Source organism: Protobothrops mucrosquamatus, unplaced genomic scaffold, assembly GCF_001527695.2.
Source record: "Protobothrops mucrosquamatus isolate PMUCROS unplaced genomic scaffold, P.Mucros_1.0 scaffold2760, whole genome shotgun sequence".
NCBI lineage: Eukaryota > Metazoa > Chordata > Lepidosauria > Squamata > Viperidae > Protobothrops > Protobothrops mucrosquamatus.
The window spans coordinates 319,492-344,454 of NW_015388799.1; the positions used below are offsets into that span (position 1 = coordinate 319,492).

The 24,963-nt window shown below is 35.1% G+C and overlaps 1 protein-coding gene across 1 annotated transcript in view; it reads left to right on the plus strand.

The window, feature by feature from the left end:
* The first annotated feature begins 1,917 nt into the window (after nucleotides 1-1,917).
* Nucleotides 1,918-24,963, plus strand: part of ZC3H12C (zinc finger CCCH-type containing 12C) — a 43,947-nt gene continuing 20,901 nt past the window's right edge. The window contains exons 1-4 of the mRNA XM_015825701.2: nucleotides 1,918-1,935; nucleotides 21,399-21,472; nucleotides 22,371-22,438; nucleotides 23,235-23,295. Coding sequence (XP_015681187.2) covers nucleotides 1,918-1,935; nucleotides 21,399-21,472; nucleotides 22,371-22,438; nucleotides 23,235-23,295 — 221 coding nt within the window. The remainder of the gene's footprint in view (nucleotides 1,936-21,398; nucleotides 21,473-22,370; nucleotides 22,439-23,234; nucleotides 23,296-24,963) is intronic.

Sequence of the window (24,963 nt, forward strand, 5' to 3'; positions counted from 1 at the left end):
TTGTTCTGCAAACAAAGTGTGATCACATGATTTAACTACAATTCTTTTTTCGACCTCCCTTCAGCAATAAGAGTTTGCCATTGAAAGAGTACAATAGTTTCTTCAGCACAGATTTCCCCCCCCCCCCTGGGAAAAGGAAACCTTATCCATTTAACAGTACAGTAGTAACTGGAAGTAAAAAAACAAAAAAGCTAGGATGCCTCAAAGCAAGATTTACAGGAGAGTGTTTCAGATGCCTGTAGGATTTAAGACATGAAGGATGTTTGAAAGAGGGAACCAGCTCCAACACTCATAGGAATCAGCTTGTTAAGAGACTCACGCTGGCTTTTTCAAATCATGGAGTGCAAGAAAAGAATTATAAAAAAGGAGGTGCATGAGGTGGAAAGATATCTACAGTTGTTAATTCCCACCTCTCCCTAATTTTTGTCAGGCTCCTTCCTGAATCCTTTTTCATTCAGATACTGGATAACTCCAGTAAGAAGCAAATGATGCAAGATAATGGAGACAAAGATCACCAGGTAAGAAGAGTGCAAGAGGTGATGATGGGGAGGAAACATACCAGCAGATTAAAATGCACAGGGGAATTGCTAGGAAGGGAGAAAGAAAGTACAAGGAAACAGAGAAGAGGTTGAGAGTAAGCTGTTTTGCAAGCTGGGGATCAGACACTTAAGACTGAAAGAAAGACTGGCTTCCTGGGAAGGGAAGGAAGATGGGAACTACATGTAATGCATGAGATGCTACATGGAATGTGCTAGAGATGGATTATGGCAGGGGATTATGGTTGAGGATCTCTGGATTATGGGATACTGAATTCACAGCAGAACAGTCTTTTTCAAACTTCGCAATTTCAAGATGTGTGGCCTTCAACTTGCAGCATGCTGGCTGGGAAATTCTGAGAGCTGAAGGATTTTAAAAGTTTCCAAGTTTGAAAAACACTGCTGTAATATTAATATAAACATTACAAAGAGCATGTTTATATTTACTGCCCTCTAGTGGTTGTCTGGCATTTTGCATCCCAAATCATCCTAGATTGCACAAGATCATTAAGGACTACCACTGCGAAGATGCAAACCATGAGAGATGAGGTGGGAAAAGAAGGATGCTAGTTGATGAGTAATCTGGTTGATAGTTCAGGCATGATAGTAGCAATCTGCAAAAGGTGGGGGTGCCTAGATGAAATCAAAAGTTGGAACATAAAGAAGGGATGTATGCGTGGCATTTATGGCAGAATTGGTGATAGGGCTGTTCGCTTCACACAAAGAAATTGCATTTTAAGGGTTGCTTCCTAATGGGAAAATTCCCCAAGACCCAATTGATGAAGACCATACAATCTGCTTGAGCCAAGTTTTTTAAACTGCACAGGGACAGAGTTCTGTCCACTGAAGGAGGGTACAAACCACCTTTATATAAATATAGTTGCATAATAAATGCTGATTACTAATGGCATTAATATGCCAATCATCATAGTATTTTCAAACCAAGAATTAGATTTATGGTTATGGTGTAAAATTCTGCAAAAATCAGTGTTTGTGGTTACTTCCCATTTCGCATCTAAAAATACTAGTAGTGTTGCAATAAAAGGGAAGCTGGCTGGTTCTGTAACTTTGTATTCGTGTGTCTAGGCAAACTAATAGGACAAATTAATTGAGGCGAAAGTTTTTAAGAGTCTTGGCAAGTTACAGGTTTGGGTTCAGGTGAGCACTGGTTCTACCCCCGCGGCGGATTTCCTGCTTCCTACACGCCAGTATAAGACTGCCATTTATCCGCGCCTTCCGTGTTGTGCGAAGGTGTGACAAGCAGGAATCAGCCACCGGCCTTGCCCTTCCAAAGTGTCCTTGAGCAAGTGCAGAGTGCCCCAGAGGCGCCACAGCCCAGACTTTTCCTCGGGTCCCCCTTCCCCCTTTCGCATGAATCGGAATGGCGAAACCGGGGCAGGTAAGGCAGCCGAGACAGGAGCGGATCCCAGACCCCGCTGCGCCCAGGACCTGCCAGCCGCACCTCCACCTACCGCAGCTGACGCGACTCCCTCGCCTCCGCGGCCCGCCTCTGCCTCTGCCCCTCCCGGCTGATGGCCGCGTGGGGGAGGCGCCTGGGCACCAAAGGCCGCCGCGGCCTCTCCGGGGCCGCTCCCAAGACCTCGGGGACAGGCGCGAGGGAGGCCGCGCGCTTCCCGCACCGGGCCCGGGGCGGGCGAGGGGAGGTGTAGCCGGAGCGAGGGCCAAGGCGAGATATTCACCGGCGGAGAGGAGGCGGGGACCGGGCTGCCCCGGCCTCCCGTAACGTTATGCCTGTGCTCCCGCCCCTCTGCGGGGCAACCGGCCGGGTGTTTTGCAGGCCCGGCCTGGCGGGGAGGAGTCCTCGAGGTCGCGTTGCTGAGCTTCCCAGCCGCCGAAAGGCCGTGAGGTGCCCCGAGCGAGAGGAGGAGGAGGAGGGAGAAGGCAGGAAGGGACACAGCCGCTTCGTTTTGAACCTATGGAAGGTGAGAGACCGTCTCCGGGACCCGTCGGAGCTCAGTCTCCGAGTCAAGGGCGCCAAACCCGCTTGAAAAAAGTCGTCCCCGCCCCGAAAAAACGACCCCGCTTTGGCTTGAAAGCGTCCCCCGTTTTTCCTTGGCCCCGAAAAGCTGCTTTACGGTTTTCCATCCGAGCCTCCGACCGTATGAATGTATCGAGCGGTTTCTCTTCCTGATCCCCTCTCCTGTTTCTCATTTAATTTCTTCAGATTGCACGTTTGGTTCCCCGCCCCGATTCTGCCTTGGAGTTTTATATTAAATATTTGCCTTGGAGGGAACTTCTATGCTGATGGAAGTTGTAGCTCAGCATTATCCAAAGATTTCAGAGTCCTCCCCGCATAAATATATATATATTAACGAAACTTACTCTGTAGGCAGCCTGTTGGAGAAAGAGAAATCTTTCATTTGCTTTAGAATAAGCTCCCCAGGATTGCTTTATGAAGCTATTGTGCATTTGTCTCACAGACAACCTGCGAAATAAATTACATTTTAAGTTTTTTCTTGGAACATGAACCCAGATACAAATTAAATACTGGTTCCTTTTATGCTGCACTATGCATGACAAAGAACTACACTCAGGTGTAGTCACGTAAGAAACAAGGATGTATGCTGAGCCATCCAAGGGATTTCCCCGCTTGCAATCCAGGGGAAAGCAAATTTCATTGTACTTCTTGGCAGTGCAACAACCTTTCACCAGAAATCTTCCACATCTGACACTTGGAAAAATGTTAAGACTAGCATTCAGTTAAGATCAGTCATCCGTATGCCTATTACATTGTTTTTGTTTTTAATATATTCTAAAAGAGTTGGACATTTTTAAAGATTATTTCTGGAGCTATTTCTGTATTTTTGTTATAATTTTATTTTTTATTGTGCAATATTATGAGTCCATGTGGCTGTATATAAATAAATAGTATTAATTTGGGGAAACCCAGGTTTAAATCTTTTCTCGCTTTATGAGTTCACCCTATTAGTAAACCAAAGAGTATTGATAAAATATAAATTATAAGGCAGATTATTTTTCATCTCTTTTTCGTTTCTTTCTTAGTTTGTAGTCTTTGTATGAGGTCTCTTTTTCTAATATTTTTCCTCTATTTTTGTATCGGTTTCTTTTTTTCTTTAAGTTTAAATACTATTTTGTCAATTGTATAAGTTAAGAAAGTTAAATGAAAATATTAAATTTTTAAAAAGTAAATTAAAAAAGAAAGATTCACTAGTTAGATCTGTAGCTGTAGCAGTCACCCACCTACCTCAGAATTGTGAATTTAAGAGGAAGGCAGTCACATATATTATGTACAATAATGGATCTTTCCCGTTATATTTTGGGATAAACTAGCCCATAACATACCTAATAGTATGCAGTATACATGATAATTCTGATAATGTGTAATTATGGATATTCTTGTGCTAAAATGCAAATAAAAAATAAATTCAGCAAGTAATTTGCTCAAGGCCATCCTGTGGACCTATAACTAAGAAAGAATTTGGATCTTGGTAGGAGTTTGTTTTTTTTTAAGGTTCATTAATGCAACATGCTGCCCACTATTATACCATGACTTTGATCTTATATAAGTTAAGGAATATTGACAAAGTGTGTTGTAACCATTATCTGGTTTGATTGGTTTTGATTTAACATGTTGGATAAACTCAGGCGAAGTGAATGCTTTATAAACTTTTTCTTATGTTTTAGTGAAGTATGTGAAGCTAGCCAATTAGCGTGTGCTTTTCCAATAAATTGGAAACAAATTATGGCTCAATATGTTTGATTCTTCCCCCTCCCAGGAGACATCCACCCTACTGATGTTCAAACAGCAAAGTGAAACAGGTAGTGGAGATTGTTTAGAATTTTGAGTTCAGAACACAAATTATGTGACCTAAACTCAGTTATGAGACTAATATAAGCAAAGTCAATGAGGAAAGCCAGATTTCCTTAGTGACTACATGATTCACTTAACTTCAGTTATTTGCTTAACAACTGTAGCAGAAAAGATCATATAATGGAGCGCAACTCACTTAACAACTGAGCTGCCTTGCTTAACAATGGAAATTGTGGGTTCATTTGTGGTTGTAAGTCAAGGAATACCTGTACAGTATTCTTTTAATGTCTGAATAATAAACAAAATCAGTCATAGAAAGGTTTTTATTTTCTTCCATTCAGTCATGTCCAATTTTTGGACAAATCCCTGCAGTTTTCTTGGCAAGGTTTTTCAGAAGTGGTTTGCAATTGCCTCCTTTCTATAGCTAAGAGAAATTGATTGGCCAAAGGTCACCCAGCTGGCTTTATATCTAAGGTGATACTAGAACTCATGGTTTCCCAGTTTCTGACTGATGCCTACACCAATATGCTGGTTCTACTACCGGTAGCATATTGACAACAATTCTAATTAAATACTAATATTTACATCTTCTGCAAAATATTTTCCCAATTTTCAGTTGGTAATATCTTCCAAAACTCTTGCACATAGATATTTAAAAATAATTATTTAAAAAGTTTTCTCTTGATTTATTTTTATGTGTCTAAAATGTTTAGGATAGTTTTTAATAAGCAAACTATCTGCTTTTCATTATGTTATTTTTTATGCATTTGAAATTTGTTGACTTCATGTTTTTCTCACTAATTTATTGTCAGTTATCAGTAATTATAAAAAAATTACCCATTAAGTAAAATATTGTGTTTCTGTGCATCATCTGTTTTGTTTCTAAGTAGAATTCATATATTTTAGTTGTTTAATTAGTAAGTGAGTGGTGTGGTGGCCTAATGGTGAAGACACTAGCCCAGGGGTAGGCAACCCAAAACACTCAAAGAGCCACTGCATATATCCTCTTTCTCTCTTTCTCTCCCTCTCTCTTTCCTCTCCCTCTCTCTCTTTCCTCTTTCTCTCTTTTTCTTTCTTTCTCTCTTTCTCTCCCTCTCTCTTTCCTCTCCCTCTCTCTCTTTCCTCTCTCTTTCTCTCTTTTTCTTTCTTTCTCTCTTTCTCTCCCTCTCTCTTTCCCCCCCTCTCTCCGATCTTCTGCTCACCTGGCAAACTGACTTCAAGCTGTTCTCCAACAAGCTCAGGGGCTCTTTTATGACTCATGGACTTCAACTCCCAGAATTCCTGAGCCATCATAGCTGGGCTAGCTAGCTCTCTCCTGCCCTTCCTGCTTCCTGCAGAGACGCAGCCAAGGCAGGAGCCCCACCCAGTAAGCTTTTCAGCTCGTCAGAGAACACTGTGAATCCACTCTCTTTTATTTACACACACACAGAGACACAGAGAGAGAGAGGGGGGGGAGAGAGAGATGCAGGGGGAGGCTCAAAGAGCCACATGCGGCTCCGGAGCCCCAGGTTGCCAACCTGTGCACTAGCCTCTCCCACTAGGTAGGTTGAGAGTTCAATCCTAGGTAGCAGCAGATGTTTCTCTCTTGGGTGCAAAGAAAAACTATCTGTTGAGAACTCCATGTGGCATCAGGAAGGGCTTCCGACCAATAAATGCTCAATTCCATCCAGTCACCCCGACTCTTCTCCAAATTAAGGGATTACAGGATTGTAAAAAGGGAGATTTTTTTTAGTTGTTTAATAGGAAGTATTATGTGACTTTATTGTATTATTTCTTTCTATACATTAAAATATTTTGGAAATATATAATCAACTGGGGTTGTATTCCTTTATTATCTACTTTGAGAACTTGTAGTAAGTGGTCAGTTTTAATGTTATAAACATTTCTGATAAATTCATATATAAACCAGAGACAAAATGCTCTAAAAAAATCAGTTGGTTTAAACAACAGGGGTACTAGTTAGATGATTTGTTGTAATCAAAACAGATCTCAGAGAATCTATATAGTAGATTAATCTGGACCATTTGAGCACTCTTACCAGGCTTGACATATGTAGGCTACTAAATTTGCCCACATGTCTTTTTTACTGTTAAGTATTTACAGACCAGCTGTTGCATGTTTAAGTAGCAGTACATAGTTTTGGGAAGTATGACGTTGGACTAGACATTATCATTCTTTCCTATGTAAGAAGCTCATCTAATCACAAGTAATTGTATGGTGGTTCAGTCAGAATAGCAAGCTGGCCTGTCTGAAGTTCAGCCCATTTTTTTTTATGTACAATAGTGGAGTTTTATTTTAATATATATTTGTAATTAATATTTTGCAGAAAATTACAAAACTTTATTAAACTCCAGCTGAAATACCTAAAAATTATATAGTTATCAAAATATCACTAATTCTTTTTTTATATAATGTTTTATTGATTTTCTAATTTTACATTTAAGTATTTAAAAAGCAATGTGGCAGCTGAGTTAATCGATAATTCAATGACATACAAGTATCTTTAGTACAAGTCTCAAACTACCACATTAAATATTTCCTCTCTTTTCCCCTTAGTATTTACTGTCTCATGTTTAAACTAATACAATTCTTATATCAATTAAATAAAAATAACATTCCTACATTTATCAATACTTTTTAGCTTGTACATATCCTGGTTATTTTAACATTCAATCAATGTCCTAATTAGTTTTTCCCAATTTTTAGTTTCCCATTAATATTTAAATTTAACATTTATAATTTCCAAGTTTTAAGTAACAAAAGTTCCTTTTATCAAAATTCATCACAAAGTCTAATATTCAGGATACATGTCTTATCTATTTGAATATATTCTGTTTCTCACCATCTTACATCATTTAATTAATAATACAGTATAACGTTCTTATTTTTTATTAATTTCCAAATGTCTTAAATTTCTCTTGTTTCAACATCAAATACTTCCTCTCTTTTTCTCTTAATGTCTACTATCTCATATTTAAGCTAGTACAGTTCTTATTATATCAGCTAAGTAAAAACATGTTTATTACATTTATCAATAGAATTTTAGCTTATATATATCTTAATTACTTTTACATTTAACTTTTATAAAGAAATCAATATTCAAATTTAACTTTTAATATTTATACTTCCAAATTTAAAGTTTTCTTTATCTCAATTCATAACAAAATCTAGTATCCAAAGTACACATCTTGTCTATTTGAGTATATTCTATTTTAATCCTCACTAATAAGTAAAAATCCCAATTTTCTTCAGCCTTATTTTAGCTTTCTTCCTTTGCCAGCTCGCCTTCCATATCCGTGCTTTTAAGTCATCAAATAGATCTCCCTCTGTTACTATATATATTGTTTGAGATAAAAAAGGCCATCCCATCACTATTTTTTTGGAAGGGCTAACAAATCGTCTCTCTATTTTTCCATCTCGACGTAGTTGTCCTGAAATGTTTATCTTCCCTTCGGTCTGTTCTTCTTGATCCTCAGGTTTCTTCTGGTTTATATAGAAAGTCTCTTCCATTTTCAGTGTTGTCAGTGCCTTTTCTGGGTTTTCCATTAACTGCATTTGTTGATCAGTTGAATCTTCTATCACAGTATTTGATTGTTCCACTTCTTCTATTATATTCTGTGTAGTTGATTCTTTAGTTGTAATCAAAGTTTGGGTTCGTTTATCTAGGCTGACATCTTGTTGTTTTCTGTAGCTTATTATTTCATCAGAAGCTGTAAGAATAGTTTCATAAATTGCTTTCAACATAATCTGTTCCTGATCTTCATCCATGTTCTCTTAGTGGGTGTGTTAAATTAAAAGCTTTACAAGAGAGTGAAAATAATTTGGTCACTGAGTATAGAACATAGCTGGGCTTCTCATAGCTGATATCTGCCAAGGTTGCAAAAGTCTTATCTATAGTCTGTGCTTCAAGCCAAATCTCTTTTAGACAATAACAAGTTGTAATATCAGGTATAGCTACAAGATGTCGCCCATACCGTTTAAGATTTTTTTTTAAGTCCAAAATTTTTATAATCCTTTTTCCAATTTTACTTCTTTTTGTAAGTAAAAACCCAAATCTTTAATAAAAATAAGACATCTTTTAGTCCTCAAATTTTAGAAAGATAGAAGTCCAGTTAGAATCAGATTATTCTTTCAGTGTTTTAAGCTCCTCTGGATAGTCAGTCGCTGCTGTTTTTAGAGGGTGGGATAGCATTTCCCTTCCCTCTCTCCACAGGGGGAAAAATACTTTGGACAGCTTATACAGGTAGAAAAAATAGGATTGAAGAGAGGTTCAGATCTCACCCAGTCTCACCCGCGCTGCTTTATAGGTGCCTAGTGGTAAGTTTGACTTTGGCTGTCTGCAGCCTAGAGACGGGCCATATTTCTATGGCCGGTCTTTCATCCGCTGATTTGGAGGACTGCCCCAGATCCAGCAGAAGGGCTACCGCCCTCACACGATCAAGCAGGGGTCCCCTCCTTGCTTGTCGCCCCTACAGGGCGACTTTCAACCTTTTCCAGGGACCCCAGCGGTGTGAAATCGGACATGGAAGTCGGAGCTTGCCTTCCAGCGGCCCCAGCGGCCGCGATGGCAAACCGGAAGTCTCAGCCCATTTTTGTACAGCAACATTAATCTCTGAAATAATATCCTGTTCCATCTTTTCTATGTTTACCTTCTTTGCCCTGTGTCTCTGATTTTTAGCATTGTTTACAATATGCTTTTTAAGTTTCTATGGATAAAATAGGCAATAAATCTGTCTAAAGCAAAAGAGGGAATGTGACTTCTCCTACCTTCTACACATTTATCTTTCTTACTGTTCTATGTGATAATGAAGCAGATTCATAATATAGTTGTAGAAAGCAGTCCAAAGAACATTTTTGGGGATACATCTGTATAATTGGAGCTTGCTTCCTCATAGTATTAAAGCAGTTGCATTCTCCAGAAAGCTTAGTGTGCTACTGGTTTTTTCCTGTGGTTTCTACATGCATGTGCACAGACAGGTTCTACTCCCACTGGGGCTACCAGAAAAGTGAAGCAGCTGTGCATGTTCACAAAAACTATTTGAGGGAGATAAAGCCTTCAAAACCCTTGGCTCCAGTCTTTCAGAGATGCTGCTTTAGACTTGGAGAAGAAGCAGTTTGTTTGCAACAGTGTGCCTTGGAAGGTATATTTTCAAGTTTTTTTAAAAAAAATAACCTTTAATCTTTTTATTTCCTATGAAATTGCCTTTTTGTTGTTGTTGCAAAATTGAATGATTTAATTCCTGTATCATCTTCACATTCACATTTCCTTCTGTTTGTGGCCCACTTTTATGGGAAAATTAATATTCACAGCCTGAGCTGCGTTTTCCATAAGGTAATTAATAGTCCATGTATTGTTATATTGTCTATGACAGTGGTTCTCAACCTTTTCTTCTCCACAGACTCCCTTTAAATACATAGCTACAGACCTCCAAGAGTTTTAAGTCTAACATTTCTTCAAGCCTTTGCGGACCCCAGCGTTCCGTGGACCACAGGTTGAGAACCACTGATCTATGAAGTTCAGCATAATAGAATTTCAGAGAATGAGTCACCAGTATGAAACCAATGTAGTATCCTAGGTGAAACGTGTTCTGCTTGATATGGAAGGAATAAGGATCCCCATTGCTGACACTGAAAAGTTCTCTAGGTGCATCATCAATATGTAAATATAACATAGTAATGCTGGTGACGGGGAAAATGTTGTACATAGTCCTCAACTTACAAAGGTTCATTTAGTGACCGAAGTTATAACCACACTGAAAAAAATGATTTATGACCATTTTTCACACTTTCAACCATTGCAGCATACGCATGGTTTTTTAATCAAAATTCGGACACTTGACAACAGACTCAAATTTATGATGGTTGCAGTGTCCAGGGGCATGTGATCACCTTTTGTAACGCTTTAATAAGCAAAACCAATGGGGAAGCGAGATTTACTTAACAACCTGGTTACTAACTTAACAACTGCAGTGATTCAGTTAACAACTGTCGCAAGAAAACATAAAAATGGGGCAAAATTCACTTAACAACAGAAATGTTTGGCTCAATTGTGGTCGTAAGTTGAGGACTACCTGTATCTTTGCAATAAGTGAGCGATTCACTGGACTGAGTCAGGAGGGATGGCTGACAATTCTTCTGTTGTTTATCAGAATTCTTTAAATGCACAACCAATTGTATATTTCTTTTTGCTTTTGAGAAGTTACATTTAGTTTAATAGTTACAGGAAAATTGAACCTTCAGACGTTATTGGAAGAGTTTTCTATTATGAGTATTTAATCTAAAAAAAGCAAGTAGGTAACTATGAGAGAGGCATATGGTAAGGAAACATTTATGTAATGAAAAATATTTTATTAAAAATAGCCCACCAAACATGTTACTGTTAGGAATTAATCATGGGAAATAACATTTTATACCAAACCTCAGCAGTTGGGTATGTTGTATTTTAGGTTTCCAGGCAGGATTTTAGATACATTGTTTGTCATTGTCAAAAAATAAGTAATTTTGAATTTTTTTTAGAAAATTCAGTTGAATTGAAACAATAAAGATATATATTAATGGAAGTTTATAGTAGACATTTTAAAGTGGATTTGCCATTTACGCCAGAGAAAAACACAAAAAGTTCAAAAATTATTTCCTAATGAATAGAATTTCATTATTAGTTGAACTTAGATCCTGTTGAAGATACAATTTTTTAAATCATTCTTATTTTAGTCTGAGGTTCATTTGGCAGACAGTATTATTCAGTACCTCCTTATCTGAGAACGACACCTTTTGAACTTAGTGTTAATTCCTGTTTTGGATTCATTTGCTTTGTGATTAGGCCTATCTTTGGACCCCCTTCATAATGGGAATTTTTAAGCAAGTTTCTGTTCAAAATATTCTTACTTACAAAATATTCACCTAGACTTTGTTTAGTCTTGGGGGAAAATATATGTAAAATCAGGCATAAACAAGCCATATTTTCAACTCCTGTGGTAAGTTAAGAAACAATAACAAGTTAGCTTTTAATAATGTGTTTTACATGATAATTCAAGTTAATTATATGTGCTTCTTAGGGATAGTCACCTGGAAAAGTTTAATTACATTTTAATTTTAGATATTATTGGAACTGTAGCAGTTCCACTTGCCCAAAGTATTTTAGATTCATTTGTTAAGATACTAACTAAGATTCTGAAGCACCACACTGAATGTCAGTGTAATATACTAGTTAAGATGTTGAATCGATAACATATGAGTTCATACTATTCTTAGCTACCCAGAAATTCATTGGATGATTTTGGACCAGTTATAAAACCCAAAGCGAGCAAAGAAAGAACTATGCACACTACCATGAAAGAAAACATATATGTTTATTATTCATTAGATCTATATCTGAGAGTAAAAGTATTTTCATACATACCAAAAATAATAATTGAACATTTTTTCAGTGCATATCATTGCATGGAGTACATTTTTCATGGACATGACATAATACAAAGTTTCTTATACATATGTCTCATATAATCTGTAGGAAATAAGAGTTACATCTAAATGGCAGATTCAATGAGATAAACCACTTTAGAGATATTACTGTATAATTTTTGCGTATAGTTTCATTCTGTTGTAAAATATGTGATTTTTATCTTTTTATTTATGAGCAAAAAGAACAACTGCCAGAGAAAACCTGCAAGAATTGATCATTTTTTGTATGCTACTAATATCAGAATATATTTTGTGAACCTGCATGGATTGACTGAGCTTTTGTATGATATAATATTTTCTTTAATAGAAGTTGGTTACTATGCATAAACTAATCAATAGTCATTTATTGTAATTTCCCATTCATAGCTATTTTGGCTATAGCAACTATGGTATTAGAACAACATGTTTTACTTTACATGCTTTATTTAAGGCTTTACTTAAATCTGAGTCATTTTCATTGCTAGAAAAAAATGATAATGTGTATGTTGTGTATACACACACACAAATACATACACAAAATTTTCAGGTATGTCTCAACAGCTATTTAACACTGACCTATATATCTATACCAGAAAAATACACTGGGAATTCTGAATAAATGCTTGATTGAAAAATGAGCAAATGTTCAGTCACTGGAAAGGACTTAACTGATCCCAAACAAACCTCAGCAAACAAAAAATTAGTTTTAGTAAACTTCTTTCAAAATACAGCTTTCTGAGCAGTCTTAGAAATTCATTAATTTAAATTATTTCCCATTTTGATTTCTGTTTAGCTTCTGAACAGTTCCGCATATTTTTAGTGATTACAATGATGAACACATATTGCCTTGAACTAAACAATGATTCTTTAGCCTAATCCAAATTATTATGTTTGAAGTCATGCAGAAATGTATTAGAAACCAAAAGGTAGATTTTTGTTTGGCTGTCTTTGTAAACATGTGAAAGTAATAAACAAGATTAGTTGAAATCTAAGGCTGCAATTTGGTTCATGCTTGCTTAGAATGTAGTCCAAATATTAGCAAACAGAATAGGGCTGTAAACATTACGTTATAAATAAGAGTAGCAACTACTCACAAAAGTAATAATTGCTGTATGTATTGAGTATATGTACATATTATAGATTTCAGCTAGCTAGAGGGCATAAATATAAAATATTCATAAAGATATCATTAATAATCCTAGGAATTTTCAAACATCAAATTATAGATCCTAACATTTTCGGAGTGTGTCACATCAAGTCATTCACCACATTCCATTCCATTCCATTCCATACATGGATCTGAGCCATTTTAATGCAAGCATTAGAAGTCAGTTACAAAAAAACAGTTTTTATTGAGCTTTAAGTATAACTCACTTTGAGTATAACATTTCATGTGTAAATCTGCATAGTTAAATTGTGTTTTGTTTTGTGTAAATTATTAAAATAGGCAAATGATAATGTAGACATTTAAATTATTGATTTGGTTGAATACAGTTTTATGGATTTAGTAGATTGAAGAGTTCATATAGAGCAATTCTAGAGTAGCAATGGTAGACTTATTTCTGCTACCCAGTTTTGTGCATATGGAATCAGGGTTCTGGATTCTAGGCCTTCATTAGGCCTCGTTTGCCAAAGAAAACTGTAACCAAGAGTAGATGCCTTCTTGCAAGAAGAGCTTTCTCTTTCTGCGAAGTCTTTTCTCCGAGATGCTAGAAAAAACAAAAACAAATTCTTTCAAGATTTACATTACTAATTTGATTCCCCTTTATAAGTTTAAAGTTTGATGAGTATAAAGAAGAAGAGTGTTTTTCACTTTTCCCAACAGAGGATTATCATAAGGGTAAGTTGCAATTTGGCCTCAGGTTTTTTTGATGAAAACTGAAGTAACAGAAAATCCAGTTCCCTGGGCAGGGAGGGCTGGTAAATTGTTACGCTGTCTCCTGTTTTAACCATTGTAAGCAGCATAATATTGAATTAGATTTGAATGTCAGTTTTGCAGTGCCAGTAACTCATTTTGTTTATTGTGAAATAATTACAATCTGTAGTCAGTGGCTGCGGCTTTTCTATTTTTCTTCATTTTTTTTTCAGACTGTTTAATTCTGCTTGCGTTTTTGTACAGTTTTAATATCTAATTCTTAAAATAATTATGCAGCTGCATAACTTAATCTCAGGGAAGATTTACTTGATAAATATCATGAGGCTTTCAGCTATTTTTGTCCATGGAAATGTTCACTTGTTGCATGCCTGAACAATACTCAGACCAATATCGTCAATAAGAATTCATTTTGAATTTGGTGACATTGTGCCTGGATTCAGTATTTTTTACGTTAGCTGTTCAACATGAACTTTGAAATAGATGATCTCAAGTTGTAAAATAGATCACAAATGAAAATGTAGATGATGTGATATTAATATTGCCGATCTGCCAAAACATAGAGATACAGATAGTCCTTGACTGACAACAGTTCATTTAGTGACAGTGGCACTGAAAAAAATAACTTATGACCATTGCAACATCCCCATGGTCACATGATCAAAATTCAGATACTTGGCAACTGACTCATATTTATGACGGTTTCAGGGTCACGTGATCAGCTTTTATACCTTTTTATACAAGCAAAATCAGCGGGGAAGACATTTACTTAACAGTGGTGTTACTAACGTAACAACTGCAGTGTTTCACTTAACAATTGTGGCAAGAAAGGTCGCAAAATGGGGCAAAACCTACTTAGCAACAGAAATTTTGGGCTCAGTTGTGGTCGTAAGTCAAGAACTACCTGTGTACTTAATTTATTTTGTATTAAAGTTTATTGATTACTTTTCCTACTGACTCTGTTTCTTTCATTGAGCAGAGATTGTACTGAATCTCATGCTCTCATTTCTGACTTCTCTGTATCTCAGAACCAAAGAAAATGGGTTTTTTCCCCCTCTCTTTGTGCTAGTCTGTAATGGAGACAGCATTTTATTTCTTCCACATGACAAATAACCGTACTTCAGTTATGCAGGCCTGATCAGTCATCTGAACTGGCACATAATATGTAGATGGAAGACAAGGTATGTAGAAAAGAAACAGGTTATACAGTAAGAAAAGGGTGATGATGACGATGTTGGATATTTTTATCATGCCCCCCCTGTGTGTGTGTGTGTTTGCTCAACTCAAGGTGGTGAAGCCTAATATTCCTGCCTCCTATTTTTCCCACAGAATAACCCTGTGAGGACTGGCCCAACTTCACACAGCTGGCTTTCATGCCTTGAGTAGACCTAGAACTCTCAGTCTCCTAATTTATAGGCTAGCGCTAGCACCTGCACCACTATCCCAAACTGACTTCCATTTATGAAAGGACAATACTTAAATCAAAGCAACTTACATTTTGCATAATTATTTCTAGTAAAAATTCCTTATGATATAGCTGGAATATATATTATTCAGTACTGAGAAAGAAAGAGTGTGTGTGTGTGTGTGTGTTTTCATTTTACTTATTAAACTCATCAGAGGTTTTTATTAAATTAATTTTGATTTTTTAAAAATGGATCACAAACTTAATACCAAGCAGGAAGTGACATATTTCTTCTCTGTCTCTTCTTTTATTGTTTTTTTTTTAATTTTAATCCTATTTCTAATCTATCTTAAATTTTATATTGTTTTAACTGTATATTATTCAGTGTCTTCCTTTTTTCTGGTTTTAATAAATATTTTACATTGCGTTGTATTTGGTCACTATTTGACTATTTCTTTTTACTTTGCTAGTCACTGACTACAGTTAAACAATTTAAAAATGTATGATGCCATTAGGAGTTCAGTCAACCTGAGTTCAATTAATTGTTCTGGGAGTTTGGAATATATTTTGCATGGTGTACCAAAAGAAAAATCATCACCACACTTTGTATTATATTAGAAATCTTATTTCTTTCTGATAGTCTTTAAAAAACCTTATTTTTTAAAAAAAATAAAACATATTTTTAATCAATTTATATACTGGTTTTATATAAAAATAAGACCCAGCCAGTAAATAAGAAATTGAAAATATCGAGTTGACAATGCCTGAATGTATGTCTTCCTCTTTATTCAGAATCTTGAGAAAAAAATTATTTTTTCAGTTCCCAGATTGCTTCATAATTGTAAATGAATTACACTATAAGATAGTAATACTCTTTTTATACCGTCCAGTACTATTTCAATGACTTCTGAATTCAAATGTTAGGGATCTTACTGTGTTTCTAGTGAAACTAATGCAAATAGCATGTATTTTGAATAAACCACCCTTTTCTTGATTTTTTTTTAAAATAACTGGTATTATAGAAGAATATTTGACAGGTAACCACAGCATACTGAATTTCTTCAATAATTTGATCTTGGCACTGAGTATTGAGAATAATGTACAAAAGAGCTGAAGGCAATGCTTGTTCCTTTTTTAAAAATATTGCATATACGGTACCTTAACTTTGTCGTTATTTATTTTCAAGGTCTCATTTCTTTCTAGACTTCAAGGAAATTAAAAAGTATTTCTTTTTACATTATTCAGTGCCAAGGACATAGGCTTTAAGATAGCTATCAGATATTTAATATGTGTATAACTCCATATGAATAACATTCATTTTGTCAGGGATTTATTTGTTTGCATTTTGTTAATAAATTGCCATCTAAATAGGCCAGTTTGTAATATTGGAGTCCAAACAATTCACAAATGTGTTCCACTGGAAATCTTATCAGAGAATTAATTGAAGCAATTACTGTAGAAGTATTTTGCATTGTCTGCTTACATTCACCTTTGCTTTTGGAGCATTGCACTTAATTGAGCAATCACCACCTAGACTCTCAGTCTCTCACATACATACATACATACATACATACATACATACATACATACATACATACATACATACATATCCTTTTCTTGAACATTTGCAGCATTATACATGGCAGAATTTGAAATTTTGACTGTTTTACTGCTATTTATAAATAGTTAGCAGTGGATGGATTTCCTGGTGTATATTTTTTTTTAGTAAGGAAGATGCTTTCCTTACTAAACACATGCAGTGGAATTGTTGTTCCATATCCCCAGATAACAATTTTTCCTCTAAATTATTTGCATGTTTCTAAGTACTTCCTTAATCTCTTCATTCAACCATTTCCCAGCAATGTTTGCTCTTTTGCATGAACAATATTGTGGCACCATGCCAATTAGTCATGCATTCTCAATCATACAAAAATAGATTGTGATATTAAAAATAGTGCTTTAATTAATCTTGGTATAATTTCTTGTTTTTTATTAAAATGTAATCTATGTACTGACCTGAAGGAGTTTCTTTCTGTGTCTTTTACTGACATACTATGTGAATATGTAGCTGGAGCATTGCTGTCAGACATCTGAAAAGGTATCCATCATTTGGAGACATTTAAGATGATCTGGTTAGGCAACTATCCACCTGTGTAAGAGAAATGAATTTAATTGTGCATACTGCATTGAAGAAAGTGGGCATTAAGACGAATATCTGCCTGTTTTATTTATCTCTATTAAATTATTATAATGAACAATTAAATTTTTGTTCAAACTCAAGAATTCTAATAAGTTCTTGAGAAATCTCTAAGAAAAAGACTAGACAAGCTTCAAGGGAAAAAGTATATTAATGAGGAGGACAATCCTCTGTGATTGATCATGCTCCTTTTGACATTTTCAGAAGAGGAACAAGTTTAATGATACTTTATTTGGCAATCAGGTCTTGTGTTATTTATGCGTTATTTGCATTTTGCTTTTACGCACAAGTCATGTCTGTTTTACCTGCACTATATAGGAATATATTCCCAAATGGGTTCCATTTAGGGTATTCTTGCCACGGTTAGATTTTAGTCAGAAGAAAATGTACTTTATGACTAGAAATTTGTTTTTCAAATCTTCAAAACTGCTGGAATGTGCTCTGCACTCACTGATTTTTGTATTTGAACTTCTAAATAGAATGCAGTGCCTCACATTCTTAATAGCAAGCAGAAAGGAGTTAATTAGAAATTATATTTGTTTATTTTTATGAAACATTTAAGAATATTTTAACTAAATATGAGCATCAAAAATTGTTTTTTTTAAAAAAAAAACCATTGATTTTTATTCATCTTGTTTACTTCTAGTTCCTATAACCAAAATGCTTTTGGTTAAAGGTGTCTTGACAGTTATGAGTAATTCTAACAGATCATCTGACACGGAATAAACAATCTAAGTTTGGAATTCAGAATTATATGGAACCTAATGTGATACTGAGGAAACATCACCATCTCATTAAAACACATGTTGGAGAGAAGTAATCAGCAAGAAATTATATTTAATAAATTGAGTAGCACTCTTGAGTACTATATTATTTGGGATTTAGTTATAACTATTGAATTAAAATAAAACTTCTAAATGAAATATATCTATCAGTATTCATTAATGAACTCTATTAGGTTTTTCTGGTTTCTGCCAGGAAAATCTGGTCTCTCAAGGCAAACGCCCTAAAATTGTAGAAATTATATCTTCAGGCCACTTTTCCTTGATCTGAAGCAACTGTTAAATGTCATCACTGTGTTTTAAATATAGCAGTGGATAATAATTAGACTGATTAAGTTCCTGGATCTGAAAACTTTAATGCAGAATTAAAGTGTACTTTTTATTTCTGATCAATGTCTTTTCTTGTAATGTCAGTGCTCATTGTTATCAATGTGACAAGAAACGTACATTATTACTTTCTGCCAATATATTTTATTGTCTTTGTTACTGTATGAAGTCTAGGATATTAGTTTAACATTTAAAACAAATACTTTACAGATGCATGAATGATATTTTTTTTTTAAAAAAACAACAACCTTGACTAATTTCAATAACTTCCACAATGTCTAACTTTTTCTATCACTAATTTACAATATTTCAGAGAATGGTATGAAAGCAAATCTATATAATATACTAAATAAATAAATAAATAAATACTAGAATTATGTCAACAAGAAATAGCAAACTGGGTTTTGAGCTAATGCTTTTTAGAGACTTAAACATAAATAAGCTAGCTCCTTTTGTTTAAAAAAGGCAAATAGGCGTTTCAAAATGCTGTTTTAAAAGAAAGACATCTATTTAACATGACACTAACATTGTCAGATGTAAGATTTATACTGAGGTGGATACTAAGACCCTGCACAGTTTATTCTGTGCCTTATTGGCAAAGTTGTAGCTGAATGCCATTGCTTGATCAGGAGTTAAAGGCTGTGACTTTGTCCACCTTTGGTTGGTACATCAATTTTAACACTTTTTGTAGGAGCAGACCAGTAAAACATATCTTCTTGAAGTTAAGCTTCTGTAGTATACTCTTCCTTAGGACTTCTACTTGTTGGCAGGTGATAGCTGCTTCAACAACACAATATGCCTCTTGTTCCCAGGCTGATGTTAGCCAGTAAAGTTCCATGTAAATTGATATCTGTCAGATCTCTCCTTCAGCCATCTTGGGTGTCTTCAGAATAATTCTGTTCTCCCAAGAGAATGAAGGGTGGGAAATAAAGGAAATGTCTTCTCAGTTGCCACTCCTACATTATGAAACAAATTGTTCTAGCTTCTAAGAGACCAAGAGGGTACCAACTCACATCTGCATTGTGAAACAGCTTGTTTTCAAAGGGCAGAATGGTGGCAATTATTTTGCTGGGCAATCTGAATTTAGTGTTTTAGCTTTTACATTTTAAATGGTATGATAAATAATTTTATTGGGTTTGTAGAAAGCATTTGGATTTCGGGTTTCTAAGCTATTTTAGCATTTGTGTATATGTGTTTGCATGTACTATTTACAATACAAATCAAGAAATGTTTGTGTTAGATGAAGATTATGAGCATATTATCCATCCCATCCCTACCAAAATAAATAGTTCTAGAGTTATTTGAAAAGTACTTCTACATCATCATATAAATTCTGCCAGGTGCAATGTGCAGCTCCCTAAAACAGATTTTGATCCTCCATTTCACTGACAGATATTTTTAATATGCTTAACATTATCCAATACTGATACCTGTGGCAGTCTAAATATCACAGCAGGGACTGATTAGCTTTTTCAGATCTCTGCCTTTATTCACTGTTTGCAAAGCAGCTTAATCCAGTGCTAGAGATCAGGCATCCTGCTGTGGTTTAAGGTAGTTTCCATTCTTTCTTTGTGTTTACAGCAGCCGAAATTGAGGGTGATGCCTCCTATTTTTGAACCCCTAAAATATCAGTGAAAGCCTGAAAATAAAACATTTTAATTATATTTTTGGATGGTTGATTTCTATCCATGTCAGTTTGCTTAATGCCATTCTCAGAAAAATTAGACACATCATCATTTGTTGTTAGAATCATACGTCAGCAAAAGCACGTATATGTTAGGATTATGGGTTCCAGTTATGGATAGCTAGAAAAAATGGTGTTCCAATTAATAACTCTTCATATTCTCTGGTACATTGTTATGCTTACTAAATACTTGATTTTATCTGCTAGCAGAAAGAGACAGATGGTCATTTCTCTACAAGGTCAGTTTTCAGAATAATAGAGAGATTTTAGTTATTGTATTTGATTTTTTTTTATCCAGTAAGATAAGTTTTCATGCTAAATCTGCGGGGTTCTTCTGAATTTGGGTTATCATATTTGACTGTAGTTAAGATTAAATGCCATGCTTTGAATTTTGTTAAGACTGAAAACCAGGCTAAAACTCTTATTAAAGCAATAAACACTGAAATGGTGGCCAATAATATCATTGGAAATATATATACTTCTTTCAAAACTGTTCGTTTATAAGAAGATATTATCACAACTCTTTCCATCCCTCAAACCATGGCTGACTTCTGTTTCCTTTCAGATGCTTTTAGAAACTTCTGAATAAACATATTTCCAAAAGAAAGTCAACTGGCACTGTCTCATTTTATTCTGTTGAAATGTATTTGTTCAATAGAGGTTGTGGTACATGGACAGAAATGATGATTTTTAAAAAAACTATTCAAACCCATTAACAAGGGTAACAAAGGGCACTTTGGCAAATTGTGTCGATGCCTTTCTGCACTTTTTATAACTGCCCCTATTTGATTTTCCAATTTAAAACCTGGAAGAGAATGCAGGTAAAAAGTATGCCACCTCTCCAGCACCATTCTCTTCCAGTAGAAGTGAAAGTTATTTGTGACAAGGCTATGGGGTTTTTTGTTTGTTTGAGGTTTTTGTTTTTTTTGAACACTCCTTGCAACTCTTACCACTCAGAAATAATTCCTTTTCTTTGTTTCATGAATTAGAAACAATGAGGAAAAGCTGAAGTCTGCTTAGGCCAGGTGTTTTTTGTTGGCAGGCTGTTCTCTAATGACTCTGGCTCTCATACAGCAGCTGCCTGCTAGTCTCTTTTGTATGGGCTATTGTTGTAGCACACCCCTTATTATTACACATGCTGCCAGGGGCAGACCTAAGAATGACATCAGCTCGCTTCTCTTAGAAAGCAAGAAATCTACAAACCTGACCTAGGGTGGAGAGTTTGCTGTGCATCTGCCTGGCCAACTAATTGTGAGCCTTTTCCTGCATCGTGATTGGTGGTTCTTCTGCTCAGTAATAGGTTAAACAAAAACCTATTCCATCTGCCCAACCATTCATTGTTCTGTTTGCCTGCCTGGAAGTTTGAAGCTGAAGTTGTATTAAGGAGTGCTTTTGGAACTGCTGCAAAACGTCAGTATTTTGTGCTGGCCGGAAGGTAAGCGTTTGTCTTTGCAAGAGATGAATCATGTGGTAATTTTTTCAGATTTTACCAATTTATTCTTTTGCAGCCTGAATGTAAGTGCAATATCAACGGAAAGAAACTTTGTAAAAACTATAACTTCAAACAATAACATTTTGAAAAGTCTTGTTTAAATCTTGTACATTTAAATAAAGAAATGTTATAGAAATGGGTAATAGTACAAATCTCACAACAATTGGAATAATTTTGAATAGCATTTAGCCTGAGATTAAACAACTAACAAACTTAGGACATTTGTTTAGTAGAATGAACAAGTGGCTGAAAAGCTGGGAAAGATGTCAGATCAGTGTTTAAGGAATGAATTAAAGTTAATATGATTTCCTAATCTTTTACAAAGGATATAATCAAAGGATATTTTGATATTAATGTTCTGAGAGTGCAGAAGCTTATAGCTTGTGCTATATTAATTCTGGGAATTTTGATTTGCTTTTTATTTGTGCTCAAGTATCAGGATGAGATGAGAAAAAAAGGATCAGTTGGAAGGAAATGGAGACACTGAAAGGGTTAAAAAGAGGTTTGCATTTCTACCACATGCCCTATTGTGTGAACATATGCATAAGTCTATTGAAAGTTTTCAGAAGATGGGCAGGCCACCAGTTGCTGATCTCCCGTGGTTCCAGTAGACATCTGTTGCCCCAGAGCATTAACCAATCTGTTCAAGTGGACATCTTTCCTTTGTTAGCATGAGGCCTGTTGTCTGCATCATTCTCTGAAATACATGAGTAATTAAATACTTAAAAGTCCTGTAGAAGATACGTTACATACTGTTTTCATTATTTTGATTTGTAATTTAGTATTTCAATATTTATATTACTTGTCTTATATTCTAATTGTAATCTTATTGAAAATTCAGATCTCTTGGTCATGTAGCATCTCATTCAAGATATATTCATGATATTCTTGCTATTGAAAACAATTGCTGTAAAATGCTGACAAATATATTAGTAATTTTTTTTTGCGTCAAGGCAGAAATTTTCATAGATGATACGATCTATGTGTGTTGGACAAAATAATAAGCAGACCTCATGTAAATTCTTCTTTGTATTTCATCATACTTTAGTAAGACCCCTTTCAGTACATTATTTAAAAGATTAACAATGATTTTCCATTGCAAAATATGAGTAGCTGTTTCCACTGCATTTATTTGTTACTTAAAATTGATGTGCCTGTAGTTTATTTGTACTATACAATGCAGCAGATGTTATCTCCAAAGTCTTCTACATTTAACTGCAACTCTAAATATTTCATAAGAACCAATAAGCACAATTATTAAAGTGCTAAAAAAACCCAAGAAAACTCAAGTTCAAATGCATTCTGACTATGGAAGTTCACTGGGTGACTTTGGGACAGTCAATCTTTTTCAACCCTATCTATACCATAATGGGATTGTTTCCGGGTGGGTGAATAGAGGAAACAATGCTGTGTTGAAATCCTGGAATGGTGGGACATAATTTTAATAAAGAAATGAAGTTATTGTTGCCACTTTCCATGAAGCAATAAAATCTATAGATTTGAAATATGGGAGTGTTTCTGGGACTTTATAGAGGATTCTAAGAAAAACTGTGTTATGGATGCAGTCTTCTGTGCATTTACTCTTTAGTAAATCTCACTGAATCAATGGAACTTTTTTCAAGTAACCATAAGGGTTAGTGGTGTTTTATCTAAAAATTAATTATATTAGTAGTTTTATGCTTTTCCTCATTTTTTTTATTTTCAGGTAATGTTAATAAGTTGCCCATATCCATTGTGGATTTCCACATAATGCTTGTAATTAGAATGTAAGCATTTTTGCAAGAAGGTTCTCTTGGCAGATACCATCTACCGTGGCTTAGTTTATATTCAGTGTTTAATTCGTACTGTGGAATTTCTTCTCATGATGTTTTGTTAGAAGTGGCCACTTTTGTAGATTCCATTTATTTACAGTTTTCACATATTATATGTCCTTTAACTAAAATAATTACTAAAGTAAGATTTTTCTTACCTTTTTTTTTTAATTTCAGCTCTAAATTAGATAAGAAGTTGCATTCTGATTATGTCCGTGTTATATGACAGTGTGTAAATAGAGCCCAGTCTTACCGAAATCCAATTGAAATTGATGGTTGTTGCTTCAAGAAAATATTTCAGTACGAGGCAGTACTGGCATGATGCATGCACTTGAAGAGTGGTCCATTACCTCGACATATTAACTATTAACTACTGCAGTACAGGAGCCAATTTGAACTTTTTAGTTCAGTTTAAAAGTGTTGCCTGTTAAATAATTTCCTTCAATCACAGCAGCTTGCAGGGTTTATGGAACAATGATGTAGGAGCTTCCAGATTCATTTGGCAGCTGCATTGTTCTCCAAGGGTATACCAGACGCACTTAAGTCCCCTTCTTTTTTTATAGGCTTTGTTCATACTAAATTATTCCTGCACTCTGCTAGCATTCATGATAGCTTGTTAAAGGAGTGCATCCTAGCAACGAAAAGCTAGTTGCTAAGCAACATAGTTTTCCATCTCTTTTTTCTTTTTCTAAGGTACATTTTGGTTGTAGTTTATGAAGGCCACCAAAGTGTTGGTTTAAACTGTATTCTTTTATACTGTTGTAATTTATCAGTGGCATTGGACTGAGGGAATTGCAGCAGTTAGAAAATCATCATGTTGTTTAGTTTTACTTTCTGAATTAACCATGTATTTGACCTATAGCATTGTTTGAATGAACCAAAAGGTTATGTTAATAAACTTAAGCCTTTTCTGTCTTCATTGTCAACACTGATATTATTGTAGTCCTGCATTCTTGAAATAAAATGGAGTAATTAAAGAAAACAAGCAGACTTTCTGTAAAGAGACTAAAATGAGCTATGCAATCCAGTTAAATTTTATAGTAATATACATCAGGGGAAAATCTAATTACAAATAATATTGGAAATTAATTTTTAACAGCTGGGCAAAGAAAAGGAAAAATATTGGAGAAAAATAGATCAGTGGGAATAAATTATGAACTTTTTGACCATCTTTACTGATAATTATAAACTCAATTTCCCTACATGATGAACAATTTAGACAGGTTACATTTCTAACATTACACATTAAAAATACCAATATTTCCAGACTGCACAGTTCAAGCTTCAAAATTAAAACTTTTGCTGTTACCCTGGGGCTTCAGGAAAGTTTCAACCATGTATGTAAAAGTTACATACTAGATTACAAGTAATCTAGGACTAATTTTTAAATGTTTTTGAAAGAGGGGACAAAAATCATTTCTTTTGTCCATTGGCCCTAATCCACAAATTTAGGCTTCTGAGGATATTCTGTGTCAAACAGATGGCTGTTGTCATCAGATGTGATAATGTTGGACACTTGTTGAGGAGAAAAAGAGTACCTTTCTATTTTCACTCCCAATCCAGTAATCTGTATTGTTCTCAGTTCCCCCCCCCCATCCTTTTATGCTATATATAACCATTTTC